The sequence below is a fragment of the Podarcis bocagei genome (assembly GCF_964188305.1).
Source record: "Podarcis bocagei genome assembly, chromosome: 7".
Lineage (NCBI taxonomy): Eukaryota > Metazoa > Chordata > Lepidosauria > Squamata > Lacertidae > Podarcis > Podarcis bocagei.
The window spans coordinates 72,498,304-72,515,429 of NC_138132.1; the positions used below are offsets into that span (position 1 = coordinate 72,498,304).

At 44.1% G+C, this 17,126-nt stretch overlaps 1 protein-coding gene across 2 annotated transcripts in view; it reads left to right on the forward strand.

Moving 5' to 3' along the window:
* The window catches only part of MORN1 (MORN repeat containing 1), a 108,869-nt gene that overhangs the window by 88,441 nt on the left and 3,302 nt on the right, over nt 1-17,126 (forward strand). The window contains exons 11-12 of one of the 2 annotated variants that reach the window (XM_081201574.1): nt 9,760-9,836; nt 12,143-12,235. In XM_081201574.1, the coding sequence (XP_081057700.1) occupies nt 9,760-9,836; nt 12,143-12,220 (155 nt within the window). In that variant the 3' untranslated portion in view covers nt 12,221-12,235. Of the gene's footprint in view, nt 1-9,759; nt 9,837-12,142; nt 12,236-17,126 lie in introns of those variants that run through there. The other variant, XM_081201575.1, reaches the window with a different exon arrangement.

The following is a 17,126-nucleotide window of genomic DNA, read 5'->3' on the forward strand; positions in this document are numbered from 1 at the left end:
GGAAGGAACAACCAAGAGCACTGATAGTCAACTCAGTGTTTTGTGGTAGACTTCACTAAATCTAAGCCATATTGAATGGATATCTGTGCAACACCCTCAGGAATACAGTGGTGCCTCGCAAGACGAAATTAATTCGTTCCGCAAGTCTCTTCGTCTTGCGGTTTTTTCGTCTTGCGATGCACGGTTTCCCATAGGAATGCATTGAAAATCAATTAATGCGTTCCTAGGGAAACCGCCTTCAGACCAGGTCCGGGGACAGTCTGTCCCCGGACCTCTTCTGAAGGCTGGGGGGGGCAAGGGCTTTTCTTCCCACCCCCAGCATTTTAAAAAAAACCCTGGGACAGCGGAGGACTTCTCCGCTGTCCGGGGCGATCTTAAAATGCTGGCGGGCAGCATTTTAAAATCGCCCCGGACAGCGGAGGACTTCTCCGCTGTCCGGGGCGATTTAAAAGCCCCTGGGAAGGCAGGCAGGGGGGACAAAGACTTTCGCCCCCTGCCCGCCTTCAGAAGGTGTTCCCGCCCCCCGCCCCGCTTCGGAACAGCGATCTGAAGTGGGGCGGCTGGGGCAGGTGTCCCCGCCCCCCTCCCCGCTTCGGAACAGCGTTCCGAAGTGGGGCGGCTGGGGCAGGTGTCCCCGCCCCCCCTCCCCGCTTCGGAACAGCGTTCCGAAGTGGGGCGGCTGGGGCAGGTGTCCCCGCCCCCCTCCCCACTTCGGAACAGCGTTCCGAAGTGGGGCGGCTGGGGCAGGTGTCCCCGCCCCCCCTCCCCGCTTCGGAACAGCGTTCCGAAGTGGGGCGGCTGGGGCAGGTGTTCCCCCGAGCGCTTCTAAAGGCGGGCGGCGGTGAGGGAATCCCTTGGCCCCCCGCCGGACTTCAAAAGAGCTTCGGGAAGTCCGGCGGGGGGCCAAGGGATTCCCTCCCAGCCGCCCGCATTTAAAAGCACTCCGGGGAAAGCAGTGAAGTGCGCTGCTTTCCCCGGAGTGCTTTTAAACGCAGGCGGCTGGGAAGGAATCCCTTGGACCCCCGCCGGACTTCAAAAGAGCTTCGGGATGTCCGGCGGGGGGGCAAGGGATTCCCTCCCAGCCGCCCGCATTTAAAAGCACTCCGGGGAAAGCAGCGAAGTGCGCTGCTTTCCCCGGAGTGCTTTTAAACGCAGGCGGCTGGGAAGGAATCCCTTGGACCCCCGCCGGACTTCAAAAGAGCTTCGGGAAGTCCGGCGGGGGGCCAAGGGATTCCCTCACCGCCGCCCGCATTTAAAAGCACTCTGGGCAAAGCAGCGAAGTGCGCTGCTTTCCCCGAGCGCTTCTAAATGCGCTGCGCTTCCCCGCTGTCCCAGAGATTTCCCTATGGGCTTTCGTCTTGCGAAGCAAGCCCATAGGGAAATTCGTTTTGCGAAGCGCCTCCAAAACGGAAAACCCTTTCGTCTAGCGGGTTTTCCGTCTTGCGAGGCGTTCGTCTTGCGGGGTACCACTGTAAAAGTCTCCAATTACACTTCCGGGTTGACGCCTCCGGCAATGGCGGAGCTCCTCCGATCGGGAGGAACTTACTCCGTGAAAAGCAGGGTCTGACCGCCACGGCGAAGGCGGAGACCCATAGAAATCACAGGCGGGAGAAGCCTGTGAACCTGGGATTCAGCTGGCACCCTTTGCGCCTCCTCTACTCGCGGGGAAACCTTGTTTTGGGGATCCGGAGCGACGTGGGGTGAGTGGCGCAGTGCTTTGAATTGACTGCTTTTTTCACGGAGTGAAGCCGCATTGCTGTTGCCGGAGAGCGCTACTTTTTCCTGTGGACAATTGGATTTTAAACGACTACCCGTGAGTAGAACGGAGAATTGGATCTTGAAACAATTTAATTTGGTGCCGAAGTGGGAAGGCTCTAAACAGGAAGTCCGCCTCCCGTTTTTGTAAATAGATTGAAGCAAAGACGTTACAAGCTAAAGTCTTTGAAAGTTTTTGATAAAGGATTAAATTCCCACCGGACAAAAATATATAACCCCTCTTAGAAGCAGGAGAAGAGGGGGGAAGTTTTGGATCTAGTGTGCCTGCAGAAGAGAGTGAAAATCAAATTGCCACTGTTCTGAACCTGGAAAAGGGCTGTCAGATGACGTTCAGGGAATGTTTATTGACAGAACGGATTTGACAGTTAGGTAAAATAAGAAAGGCATTGTTTCCATTGTCCTCTTCTGCGTTTAAAAATGGAGGAAAAAGTAACCGAAAATTGAAACTATTGTTACTTGCTTGAGTCGTGTTTGAAAGAATTGATACAAACGGAGACTGTTTCCCTCTAGAGGGAGCATGTGAAACTGTTACAGGAGTGCAATAGGGAGATCTGCAGCTGCAAGATAAGATTCTGAAAATTAGAGTCTGACCTTGGACCACTCAAAATGTTGATAGGAGAAGCCATTGTGACTGTATTATACAAGATAAACTACTCGCTGGAACAGCTCCATAAAAAGACAGATGATACGATCTCTAAAATTGACAACTTGGAACAGAATGTAATAAATTTGAATCAAAAAGTGAGTGTCAATACAGAAACAACTCAGGATTTGGTACAGGAACATATCTTGGTTGGACAAATGGTGGAGGAAAAGGAGAAAGCTGATGATGTGAAAATGGTGGAGAAAAATGAGAAAGCTGATGATGTGAAACCAAAAATAGTACAAGCGGGATCCTTAATTTCTCAGAAGCAAATTGAGGATTATAAATTGAGGTCTTTCATGACTGAATCTAGCAAAAGTAAAATTTTGAGGCTAGGATCCCGGCTTGGATTGAAGAAGGAAAGTTGGAAAGAACCCTCTATCCAGGGATTGACTGACTTTTGGGACATGGACCTGGGCTTGGAGGAGTTTGAAGTTTTGGGGGTCGCTAGAATTGGAGGAATCCTGAAATACGTTCTGAAACACTCTATGGACTTTATTTTTAACCTTGGAAATTTGGCTGAACTGTCCAGAAGGAACAAAAGTATTGCTATGCTGGAGTTTTCCCAAGATTTGCTCCTGAGCATTAAAGAATATGAAGAAGACCTGCAGAAGGGACTTGGAAGAGATTTAAGGGCCTCGGATATAAGGACACCAGGTTGATGGATTATATGGAACTGACGGAAAGGACTGGCAGAATCCGAAGCCAGGGAGAGGAGATAGTGGAAGATTATTGGAAAATTTAAAGTGTTTATTTAGAAATTTTGTTAAAGTAATGACTGTCAGAAAAATGGTGGAATGATATTTTATAGATTTAGCAGAAATGCTATAAGAAGTTGGGTGTATATAAGTAATCTACCTTTAATGGGAAATAAGGTTAAAGAATATGTTATTCATAATATGACAGAAAATAGAGAAAGATGGAAAGCATTTGCTGAAACAAGTACTAGAAGCGGGATATAAGAAGGGAGGTGTGAGGAAGTCGAGGAAACAAGGGAATGAAGGACAGAGTATGGAAAAGGAGGGATGTTTTTTCCTGTTTTTGTCTTGCTTTGTTTATGTGTTTAGTTCAATGGGTTTAGGGTGGGTTTGTATTGTTTATATACTGTATTGTTTTTCTCTTTCTTTTTTATTTTTTGTTTTTTCTCTCTGTCTTCTACTTTTTTGTAACTTTTAAAAGGAATAAATATTATTTTTTTTAAAAAAAGTCTCCAATTACTTACTTACTTACCTGCCTACCTACCTACCTACTCATATTTTTAGCCTTTTCCACTACCTCAGGCATCAGGCAAGTACGGTAACTGCCCTTCAGAAACCTAAAAATCTTTTTGCATTGTCAGTGCCAGTTTTGGATAATCTGTTAGGGCACTCACAGCCATCATAGAGAGCTGAATGAGGGATCAAATCAAAGTACCAAACACATAGATTTGTGAAACAGTTGTAGTTTGGGCAATTTGCACCTCAAATCTGGCACCCTTAATAAATACTAAGGTAAACACAGGCCTGCAGTCTAGGGAATACTCATAAATATTGAAGTGAGACCTCCCCAGCAGTTCTTAAACTAGGGATAGTGAATTTGTGGCCCTCAAGATGTTGTTTGGCTACGACTTACACTAGTCCCAGCCAGCATGGTCTGTGGGTATGGATGATGGGTTGTTGTTGTTGTTTAGTCGTTTAGTTGTGTCCAACTCTTCATGACCCCATGGACCAGAGCACGCCAGGCACTCCTGTCTTCCACTGCCTCCCACAGTTTGGTCAAACTCATGTTGGTACTTCAACAACACTGTCCAACCATCTCGTTCTGTCTTCCCCTTCTCCTTGTGCCCTCCATCTTTCCCAACATCAGGGTCTTTCCCAGGGAGTCTTCTCTTCTCATGAGGTGGCCAAAGTATTGGAGCCTCAGCTTCACGATCTGTCCTTCCAGTGAGCACTCAGGACTGATTTCCTTCAGAATGGATAGGTTTGATCTTCTTGCAGTCCATGGGACTCTCAAAAGTCTCCTCCAGCACCATCATTCAAAAGCATCAATTCTTCTGCGATCAGCCTTCTTTATGGTCCAGCTCTCACTTGGGAGTTGTAGTCTAATAACACCCGGAGGACCATGACTTTCTCATATCTGTCTTAAAGTAGTACGAAATAGATATGAACATATTGGCTTGGTTCACACATCATGGAAAGCCAAACTATGTTAACCAGGACCATGCAAACTTCTGGAATCCTGAGAGGGGCTTGCAGCTGCTTTGCTGCTCACCAGTCTTTTTTTCTCCCTCACTGTGCTGAACTAAGCCAATGTTTGACATAAGAAGTCCGGAGTTGAATAAGGGTTTGGAGAAAAATACATTTTGCCTTGGCTATCTGAAAATGCGGCAGATGTAAATATGTTGAGAACTTACAAATGAGTATTCACTTTCACTTACAAACATCACTGACAAAGAAAGGACTTGATGAGTCATTGCCTTATCCTGTAACAGCAGCAATAAATAAAAATATATACTTCCCTAAATTTTGTTCATCCTGTTGCCTTTTTCTGTTGTTTTCTCTTGTTTTCAATGACTTTTCTTGTGGAACTTAGTGACTCATGGAATTGCAATTGCTTTGCATGCTGCTGTGGATTAATGGTTTGAGAGTGTGAAGCAGAAAGTTGCTGCTTCAAATTTCACTTCTGCCATGAACCTAAGTAGGCAGACTTAAGCAAGCCACCATTTTCTTAGCCTTAGCTTTCCTACCTGTAACATTGAGATGGTGATCTGTCTTACTATGCATTCTGCATCAAGGATGGAGAACCAGTGGCCCTCTAGATGTTGCTGGATTACAGTTCCCATCATTTCTGACCTTTGGCCATGCCAGCTGAGACTGATGGGAATTGGAGTCTAGGGCCACTGGTTCTCCATCCTATTCTCCATAAACATTGGCTACTCATGACTACTCTGGGGTATCTTGGCTCCTTTAACATGTGAATAGATAATATGAAGCTGCCTTTATATTTAGTCCCATCTAGCCCAGGATTGTCTGCTCTGCTAACAGAGCAGGAACTGTCTCCATTACTTCTTATCCAATCCATTGTAACTGGGAGATTCCATTTATGATGGACCTCAAAATGAACATAGATTATGTTTGAAATTAACTCTGTACCAAAGTTGAAGGATTCAATATAGACAGAATCAATGGCAAAACAAACAGACTTTTGGATCAACATGGAACAAGATATTTTTTCATTGGAAACCAGCACGCCTTTTCCAGGCAGTTCGTGACACTGGAGAGATTCCTCCCTGGAGAGGTTCCAGCTGGTTAGAAAAAGAGTTTTTTCACTATGGTGTGTGAGAGGCATGAGTAGGATTATCACCTTTGGATGTGTTGGTGTAATTTGTTCTATGTACATCAGCCTTCCCCATCCTGGTGCCCTCAAGATGTTAAGGACTACAGCGCCCATCAGCTCCAGACATCATGGTTGCTTAAGTTGTAGCCTAGAACACAAACTGTATGTATTTTCCCATGAGTGTAGAATCAGTCTTCTCCTATCTCTGTAAAATTATACATCAGCAGGACTTCCAGCTGTTCTATCTGGTGCAGAGCTAGTGTAACATAGGTTTAAAGACTGGCCAGTCTCTGGTTAAAATCTCTTCTCTGTATGAATTCACCACATGGCCTTAGGCAACTTACTGTCTCTAGCTCTCTTTTAACCTCCCAAATCGTGGACAGTTCAACCATTTGCTGGAGCAAATTGAGTAGGACCATCAAGGACTTTATTGAGACAATAATGAAATCCCATCCTGTTGTGTTCACAGTCACTAACACCTGCACAACTGTATGAATGAAGTCCCTCCACAATAACTTTGCCTCCCAAATTACTAATAATGTAGAACTAAGCCACAACTTGGAGGGGAGTAGGAGGCAGGAGATTTATGAAAAACTTCACAGCCCATGAAACCCCACCTGCCTGGGCCAGACTTGGATGTCTTTTGGTGGGTTGTCAAGACATTTTCATTCCACCAAGTTTTTATTTTACAGTGGTACCTCAGGTTAAGAACTTAATTCATTCTGGAGGTCCATTCTTAACCTGAAACTGTTCTTAACCCGAGGTACCAATTTAGCTAATGGGGCCTCCCACTGCTGCCACGCTGCCGGAGCACGATTTCTGTTCTCATCTTGAAGCAAAGTTCTTAACCCGAGGTACTATTTCTGTGTTAGCAGAGTCTGTAACCTGAAGCATCTGTAACCTGAAGTGTCTGTAACCCAAGGTGCCACTGTACTTACCAATCTTTTATTAATCCTGTTTCTGGATTTGTTTTATTTGTTTAATCTTGTTTTAATGCTCTGATTTTAATAGTGAAGATTTAGTAATTGTTGTAAGCCACTTTTTGGGTGGGGGTGTGGGTCCTTAGGGCCGAAAGGTGGTATATAGTTTGTGTGTATGTACATATATAGTGTTGGACTTGGGAGCAAAGAGACCAAGGTTTGCATCCAGTTAATCCTTCTCAGAGTGGACCCCACTGAAGTTAACAAGCAAGTCCATGACTAAATTAGGGTGATGGAGTTCTATGGGGTGGTGCCCCCACGATGCCCTGCTTGCCTGTCCCTGTCGCTGCCACCAGGGTTCAGTAAGCAAAGCTTTGGCTGGGGGTGGAGGCAGTGATGGGACAGGCCACCCCTGCCAGCCACTATGTCTCCATCAGCCAAACCTCATATAGCTGCTTTGAGGGGTTGTTGGTTTTTTTGCTTTGCTTTGCTTTGCTTTGCTTTGCTTTGCTTTGCTTTGCTTTGCTTTGCTTTGCTTTGCTTTGCTTTTTAAACAGAACATCCCATCTAGTCCACCCTGAGTACTTTGGAGAAAAGGTAGGATACCAGTATGATAGACAGATATAAATAATATTGAAGAATGCAGGGCAGCTTGATTTTTAGCTCAGGGAATTCATGCATGCTATTGTTTTCACATTTTAATCCTTGCCTTCAAAATCTACTTATGCACATTACTTTTGAACTCTTTTCTTGTTCTCTATTTATTTGTTCAGCCCTCCAGAGGCTCTATAAAAAAAATAAAAAATTGTCAGATTCTTGTAAACTCTTTTATTTCTTCTAATGCTGGCAAACTATCAGGCTTCAGTTATTCTTAGTGCTAAATTATTTATCTTCTTTCCCCTCCAAGCTGTGATTTCTGAATCTTTTACTTGTCCTCTGGGAGATAAGCAAAGCCTATTTCTTGCCCCTTTACCTTCACCCCCTTTTTAAAAATCAAGCAGGAGTGTGTGTCTCTTTATGTAGGGAAAAGCAGAATAAATTATTCCTACTAAGTAGGCTACCAATGCTTATAGTACAGTTTATTCAGATGTAAGCCCCATTGGGTTGAATGGGACTTACTCCCTGGTAAGTGATTGTAGGATTGCAGCCTAAGTCTGCTATTCTGTAAACACTAGCCTGGGAGTAAGCCCCATGGAGAAAATGGATTGAGAAAAGTTTTTCTTCCTTTCTCATAGCACTGGAAATCTGGGACATCCAATGAGGTTGAATTTCAGAAGATTTGGGACAGACAAAATATCTTCTTTACACTGCACATAGTTAAACCTGGGTGGCTTTAAAAGAGGAGTACACAAATTCATGGAGGATAAGGTTATCAGACTGACTACAAACCATAACAGCTATGTTCTACTTGTGCCATCAGAAGCAGTATGCTTCTGAACACCAGTTGCTAGCAACCACAAGATGAGAGAGTGCTGTTGCACTCAGGTCCTGCTTGTGGGCTTCCCATAAAGGCATCTGACTGCAAATGTGAGAATGGGATGCTGGACTAGATGGAGTCCCTTTGGCCTGATCCAGCAGGCTGTTTTTATGTTCTTGCATGTATAGTATCACACTGTACACCAGTTAATCAGTCAGGTGAACCATTCTGTCTCTTCCACTCTTCCTTCACATTATGAGATTAATTACTTAAAACTCATAAAAGGGTTTGCAGGGCACTGCCAATCAGCTGATTGACAACACCTGCAAACCCTTCTGCATAGCACTCTCTGAGCTGTGCAATCCCAACAATCAGCTGATCATCAGGCTGACTGCCAGGCTGTCTCGTCCCCGACCCCGGCCTGTGTGCAAGCAGAGAGGAAGAATGCGTGGGTGCACTGGCAGAGGAAGAGGCGTGCGGGGGGAGCGCACCGCCCCCGGCAGCTCAATCCCGGCGGGATGCCATCTCGGCTGCCCCCCCCCGCCCACGTTGGGCACCACGCCCCTACGGGCAGCACACCACGCCCCCAGGATGCGCGCCATGCCCCGTTGGGCGGTGCGCCATGCCCCCAGGACACGTGCCACGTCCCTACGGGTGGCATGCCATGCCCCCAGGATGTGTGCCAGCTCCGCCACTGCCTGCTCTCCGCCCCCCCCCCCCCAGTGCTGGAGCATAAAGCTCTACCACTGCATGGGTGGGATGCCCGGTAGCCACCACCAGCTACAGGCCAGGAACAGCCGGGCGGCCACTCACCTGCTACTGCTCATGATCCTGCACCACAGGTTCTGCTGCTGGACAGGCCTCAAATGGCAGCTGTCGAGCTGTGTGGCAGCCGAGTCCTAGCTAGCGCCATTACTTCAAATGCTGGGACTGGACAGGTGGGATTGTGAGGAAGGCACAAGCGCTTCATGTGTTCGCTGTTCACCATCTGTTCCCCACTGACCTGTGCTCCAGACACATGCGGCGGACATGTAGCAGACCTGGGGACGTGGCCCTGCAGACAAGCAGAGGCCTCTGCATACCTAGAGGTGGAAGCATGATGGGCGGCATATATTGCAAAATAAGTAAATACAGTGGTACCTCGGGTTAAGTACTTAATTCGTTCCGGAGGTCCGTTCTTAACCTGAAACTGTTCTTAACCTGAGGTACCACTTTAGTTAATGGGGCCTCCCGCTGCCGCCGAAGCACAATTTCTGTTCACATCCTGAAGCAAAGTTCTTAACCCGAGGTACTATTTCTGGGTTAGCGGAGTCTGTAACCTGAAGCGTATGTAACCTGAGGTACCACTGTAATATGCTGCACCATTCCCCCCAAAAGTGGTGCCCAGTGCAGACTGCCCTCCCCACCCCCAGCTAACTCCGCTACTTCACTGCCACCTGGGTGCAGAAAAACGGGGGGGGGGGGAGAAAACAGGTTGCCATATGTCCTGAAAATTCCTGACATCTCTTAAACTTCAACACACACACCCCGATACCGTTTTAGGCATCCGATTTCCTGGCATGTCTGGAATTTTCCGGACATATGGCAAGCCTGTGTGCCACAGTATACAGATTAGTTGATAAGCAGTTGGCTATTGGCAGCACAGCTGAGACACTATCACGTCACTTTTTCTCCATCATCATCTGCAGGTCTGAAGGGGAAGATGAAGGATGGAAGGATTCTAGAGCAAGCCATAATCATCAGAAAGTCACTGCAGCACCACCAGGTATAATTTCTCATTCTCAAGCTCTCTCATCTCTTCCATATTTTGTGCAAATCACTGCTCCCCCCTCAAAAAAAAGTTGTTAATTTCAGGAGCAAAGTCACAGAGGTCAGGATGATGCAAGGGTGAAAAACTTGTTTTCGTCAGTTCTGTACTTGAATGGTCCTGAGGGGTTTTTGTTTCAAAGCATCTTTATTTCGGTGTCTTTGCAAGGTGATTCATTCATCATTCCATGACAATTTAGGCTCCTCTGTTAAGAATCGTGATTCCCTCCATTCCTGAATTGCTGTTTGTTTGGTGGGTGCTAGCTGTAACATTATTTTTCCTATTTGATCCAATTGTAAGGAAGGTTATGGGAGCCTTTTAACTTCCCAGTCCCTGCAATACCAATAAGTAAGCCAAGCAGTATGGGAAAGAGTTCAAAGAAACTGCAAGGTGGACTTTGATTTGGAAATTCCTAGGGCTTCCATATCCAAGGTTTATAAGCCAAGACCGGGTTCTCATAAGCAAACATAAACAGCATTGGGTACCTCTGAAATGGCTTTGAGCTTCCTATTCTACTGCGCAGTCCTAATCCTGTCTACTGAGTCCTATTGAAGTCAATGAGGCCTACTCCCAGATCAGTGGATTTAGGATTGTAGCCACATATCTTGTAAACAAGAGAGTGCCTTTGCCTACTGCCCCTGACTTGCAGTATTTATTTAAAAGCATTTATAAGGAAGGGCATTGCACTATATAGAGGCAATAGCAGAAAATGCCTGTTTTTGGGTCATTGCCCTAGGTATTCTATAGGGTGCAGTGCCACAGGTAGAATTTCCACATATTATCTAAAGTAATGTTCTGAGTGCAAAATGGTTACCAAAGTTAATGTCGTTAACTTTTAACTAATTAAGCACATTTTGAAGATGGTAGATGAGAAGCCAGGTAGCAGCCTGTTCAGAGGCTTAGTAAGGGCAGCAGGCTAGGCAGAAGAGTATCCTTGCACTGTGCCTGTAAAGTAAAGGGCACTTGGCCACCAAATATTTTGGTGGTAGCCATAGAGAGAAAACCAGGCAAGCAACATTAGCCAGAAACAACCAGCAGGATTTTTGTATAACAGTTTTGGATGAGAATAGTCTTCCTGAGCAGTAAAAGGGAATGTTAGAATAGCCTTCAGCCATTCTTTTCTCTCCCCCAGGGTGCCCAGAAAAATCATGTTAGCTGCCCTGCCAGCAATACTACTGTGGTAACAAGTGGCTGAGTAAGGCAAGAATGGTACTGGGGCTGGCTGATGATATTCTGCTTGCAAGGGGAGGGGGAACAACACATCAGAAAAACACAGTCAATCCTGCACAGATTCTGCCCAAACTTGTTCATGCATTTGGAGCCTTGTTCTTCTAGCATGTTATATGCGACATACAGTGCTTTGTTTTTTGTCCCTTGCACTGATCTTGGCAAGTCTTTTTAAAAAGTCATATTGTCCTGCTTTTGCAAGTGCTGGTTCCTATATAGACGCTGAGCCCAGATTCCATATTGATAGCTGCAACATGACGTTCTTTTCTCCCTGTTTTTTAAATGTCAGCCTGTTTTTGGAACAGATGGGAGGGGAAGCGAGAGAGAGGAAGGCTCGTGTACACAAAATCCTAACTGCAACCTTCTCAAAGTGTGGGGCGGAACAGCTCACACATACGCACATGATAAGTGAGCTGGTGGGGAGGGTTTTTTTTCCTATTATTATCTTTCTGTCCCGGCTCTTGTTCCTGGAGCAGGTTTGGCCATATAAGAGAAAAAGACCATGCATGGGAGATTGGTAGAAATGTCTTTTAATCATGAGACCTTAATGGAACCATCCCATGTTCCGAGGCAGTAAACCACTAAATAGCACCTGTTGCCTTCGTGCCCTGCTTTTAGACTTCCCAGAAGCCACATGGCCAGCCATTGCTGCAAACAGGAAGCCAGAGTAGATGGAGCCTCAGTCTGATCCAGCAAACTGTTACTATAATGTCAAAAAAAGGTTGTTAGGCAAATGTATGGAAGGTGGAGGTATCAACCACTATTTTCCATGGCAGCTAAATGGAACCTCCATATACAGAGGCAGTCTGGCTTTGAATTGAAGCTGCTGGGGGGGGTCAAGCAGGGTTTGGCAAGTGGGGGGCTACTTTCATTCCATGTTTATGGGCTTCCCAGAAGTATTAGGGCTGGCTGTTACCGAGAAGAGGAGGCTGGGGCAGAGGGACCCTTGATCTGATTCAGCAGAGTTCTCCTTGTATTCTTATTTGGGCCAAGGGGATTATCCTGTGTTTTCATTCATTCATTTTATTTTTATTTAGATTACTGAATATTTATTTGAAGGATTGAGAGAAACACACACACACAAGCTTCACCCCCCCCAAATGCTCCCAAAGTAGCTTACAAGGGTCAGTACTACAACCCCTGTCTTTAGGCTTACAATCTGGAAGACATGACACAGAAAGAAAAAAGAATGGGGAGGGAGGAGAAATGGGAATGGTTCGTAACAGCAAAATTCTTATAACAGCAGTTGTAATGGGAAGCAATTCAAGGAAAGGAGGAGCCAGAAAATTGCTAGTATCTCAGCTGAAGGAAAGGCCTGCTTTCCTTTGCTGCTTCTGCTAAATCGATGTAATGATTGCTTCTGGGTGGCAGGTAATGGAGGGAGGAGCCTCATGTCAATGGCTTCTCAGCAGAGTTAATAGTGACCCTGCCTGGAGTCATTTATTCCATGCTTGTGCAATGGAACTCTATCAGAATCAGAACCCCCGCCGCCCCGCCCAAAAACATCAGTTGTCACTGAAAAAGAAAGAGGAGGGGAGTATCATAATCAACAACAACAATAACCTTTTAGCCTTTTACACCTGCAATGATAGGTAGGCTATGTCTGGTGAAATATCAGAAGCCGAAAAGAGAGATGAGCTGGTTCTCCATCAGTCAAGAGGCATAGGTTCAATTCACATACAATTCCTTGTGAGCAAGCCTGCAAACCCTGTGGTTAGCAGAAGCTAAATAAACTATGCAAATTGTATGCAAACATACACACGCCACGTCGCATAATTTTTCAGGTCACAGAATTCACCTCTTTTGTTTCTTGGCACAAAATGTAGATCCCCCCCCCCTTTCTCTTAGCAAATAGTATGTGCAACATCTTAGAATAATGAATGAAGGGGCTATCTGCCCAGATGCCAGTTCACGATTTCTTAAGCTCTTTTATGGAATGACCATGAGTTTTTTTCACTTTTGCCTGACTGTTGCCCACAAATGTTTCATGGCTCCTTCTACTACCGCATCTTCGAGATAAGGTTTTGGTGGTGGTTGAGACCAATCCAAGGGCTTAATGAATATGCAGCACTGGCAAGGAAATTTATTTATTCTTTATTTACTGCATTTGTATCCCACTCCCCCCCCCCCACAAGGAGCTAGGAGGTGGGAAACATGGTTCCCCTTTCCACATTTAATCCCTACAACAACCCTATGAGAGGCTGAGAAGCAGTGACTGGCTTAAGGTCACCCAGTAAGCCTCACAGTCGAGTGAGGATGTGAACCTCGGTCTCCCAGATATTAGTCTGATACTCTAACCATTACACCACACTGACTCATATGGTTTTCATGGGCTACACCTATTGCCTTTCAGCTCCACACAAGTTTAGATTGTAGGGAATGAAACCATCTGGCCTGGTTCTCTCTCTCTCTCTCTCTCTCTCTCTCTCTCTCAGTTCTGAGGAATGTCTTCCATATAAGCTGAATGCCCAAACTTGCTTCTCAAATGTTATACTCTTTGTGATCGACATCTTCTATTTGGCAGAATCTTAGGTGGTTCCCTTAAGGTACTGTGTGCTCGCTGGGGATTGAACAGCATGAGCAAATGGATTTCCTTCCCCCACGAGGCCAACAAAAGATTGAGGGGGCAGGGGAACCACTGAGGACATGTCTGCAAATTTAAAGCTACCCACACATACTTCTCAATACCTTTCTATAAGTACTGTTCCTTAGCAGAAGCACTGACAATTAAACCACTTCGAAACCGGTTTGTTATATTATAGAGGCTTAATGTTGGATACCTCTTGCTCACAGCAAGGAATTCTGGAGGGATAAGACCTGAGAAACCTCTGAGGCCCCCTCAGGTTACATATTGTTAGTTCCGAGTAGGCATTTTTTGAGATTATTTATGGGCATCAGGAAGGTGGCCAACGAAAGAAAATATCAGAGTAGATCTGTGCATGTAAGTAATTAAGGGGGAAATAATGGATTGTTCAAATGGATATGTGGAAGCAATCTCTTAATACAATCAGGAATGATCTCATAGCTCCTTTAACACAGGAATTGGAAGGGGGGGGGATGCATTCCTGAGCTCACTTTTCTGTTTTTTCCAATTCATACCATGGCAAAAGAAAGAAAAAATCTCTGATGGAAAAACAACGTTGTTGATGATTGACCGTGTGGCAGCAACATACAATTTCTCTCTCTAGGGATGGGAGAGAAATTCAGTTCAGATTTTTAATGCAAACCTATCTAATCTGCATTTCCCCCCCAAAAAAAAAAAATATACGTGAACAAAATCCCTTATTAAGGAACATCATTGAGATATGGGCAAAAGATAAAGGAAAAATATACCAGTAAATTCCCCACCAGCTCTGTTGGTGATGCTAGAAGATTTTCCAGTAAATTTTAAAAAGGAAATTGAAAAAAGAAGCGAAAGAAGAAAATACTTAAAATAAAGGAATGAGTGGTGAAAATGAGAAGCAAATAACAAATAAGAGAAGCTCTAACAGGAGGTAAGATAACTTGGTTTAACAGTCTACAACTGATGCAATGGACAAATAAGTGGTTATGGGAAAATAAATGCAAAGAATATACAAAATTTGAAAAAAATGATAATAAGAAGGGGAGATAAAGAAGAAAATACAGTTATAAAAGGGGAAACCAGTGAAATTTATAAAATATTAGTAGAAATGGAAGATCAACAAGATCAATTAAAATAGGTGGGGAGGAAGGAGACAATAGGGCAGATAAATATTCAAAGCTAGGGGGAAATATGGGAGAATACGTGCAAACTTTTTGACAAAGGGTGTTTAAGGAGATAACAGAAATCACAGGGTTAAAGTTGACTTAAAGTCCAGAGGTAGCATTGTTTATGATGGGGTGGAAAGTTTGCAGGCTACGAAGGACTTGCTCACAAAATTATTGACAGCTGCACTAGCTATTGTAGCTAGGGAGTGGAAGGGGCAAGGTGAATATAAAATGGAAGAATTGTATAAAGAGGTGTGGGATATAGCTATTAATGATAAATTAACATGTGCTATTAAGGTAAATTGGGGAATATACAGGAGAAATTATTTTGAAGAGATATGGAAGGCATTTGTCGAATTTGTACTGTTAACAGAAAGGGGTCAAACCATCACAAGAGGTGTTAAAATTTTGGGAGGTTGGATAGTTATAATGGAATGGTCTCAGGAGTTGGGTACATATTTTTATTTTTGTTTATTTATTATAAATAAATAAATACATAAATAAATGCATAAAAATATTTGAACCGAAAACACAGGTATGATTGGAAATTTGTGCTTCTCTGAATTTTGTGACGCAGTTCTCAAACCGCATAATGTGCACAAATATGTATATAGTATGAGAAAGCAGACAATAAAAGTACCTACTTTAGCAAAAATACATACTGTAGTATTAGGGAAACCTTTATGTAAAAATTGCATATCAAGATGAAATGGCAAACAAAGCTGTATATAAGAGAAATTTGCACTAGAATGCTGGTGAATTTTCAGGATGACTTAAAAATAGTAATTCTCAAATTGATGCAGAAATGTGAAGAGCTGAACGTAAAACTGGAAAAATGACAAACTTAGACAAATTGAAATTGACAGATTCATCTGTCCCTTCTAGTCTTACTACCCAAGAGATGGAGGGACATGAAGGCTTTGACACTCTAATGTTTACATGGAATTCAGGGTTGCGCTATTCTTTTTCATGATGTTCTTGTTAGGCCTGTTAGCTTCACTTCTAAAAGCTTGAACATTTATAGTAATTAGACAATCGGAAATGTTTACTGAAGTAATAATTACATTGCAGTTAGGAATTAAACAGAGAGAGAAAAAGTGGCAAAAACCTCCCATACACCTGACTGTGTTTCTGCAGATAGATTCTCAACAATGTGACCCAGTTCCAGTAAAACTCAATGGTAGTGCATTGACTTCAATAGGCAGCCGATTGCAGCCATAAGTCCTACTTAGAGTAGGCCCATTGAAATGAGTTGGTTTAATTGCTTAAACAATTTATATACTGCTTAACTACAATGGTCTCTTAAGTGGTATGCAGAAAAATACAATACAGAAAAGGTAAAGGTTAAGGTAAAGGTTAACAAAACTATAACAATAAGACTTCTATTAAAATGCTTCAGTAGGCACTGGAAGTTGAACAGGGAGGGGCATGTTTGACTTTAACGGGAAGGGAGTTCCATAAAATTGAGCCCACAATACTGAACACAGGAAGGCCCCTGGTGGATCCAAGAGTCATGTCCATGAATTGCATGACTAACATTGGATACAGTCCAAAGCATTCACTCTGTAATAAACCCTCTTTAGATGGGGCAGTGCTAATTTTACTCCACCCCCTCAGTATGGAGATGCAAACTATGTAACAGTCCAAAATGCCTCTATAACAGGCAGTATAAAACATAATATAATATGCACATATTTATTAATATTCATTTATTTATTAAATTTCTATACCACTCTTCATCCAAGGATCACAGGGTGGTTTACAATATAAAAACACAAAAATACATAGCGTAGCAGCAAACAAACAAAATTAACACACACACACACACACACACACAGTTCGAAAGGCCATAGATGCTTTAATTAGTCAAAGGCCTGGCTATAGATGATTATTTTTGCTTGGTATCTTAAGATGTATAATGATGGCACCAGGTAATCCTCTATGGGGTGAGCATTTCACAAACAGGGAGCCACCACAGAAAAGGCCTGTTCTTGTGTTGCTGCTCTCCAGACCTCTTGCGGAGGAGGCACACGAAGAAAGGCTTCAGATGATGATTGCAGGGTTTGGGCCAGTACATATGGGGTGAAGCAATTCTTGAGGTATTGAACCATTCAAGGCTTTATAGTACAAAACCAGCACTTTGAATTGGGTTCAGAAACTGATTGGCAGCCAGTGCAGTTGGGCCGGGGTTGATGCTATATGCTCAAACCATGTAGAGCAATCTGGCAGCTGAATTTTGCAACCGCTGTAGTTTCTGAACCATCTTCAGAAGCAGCCCCACATGTAATGTAT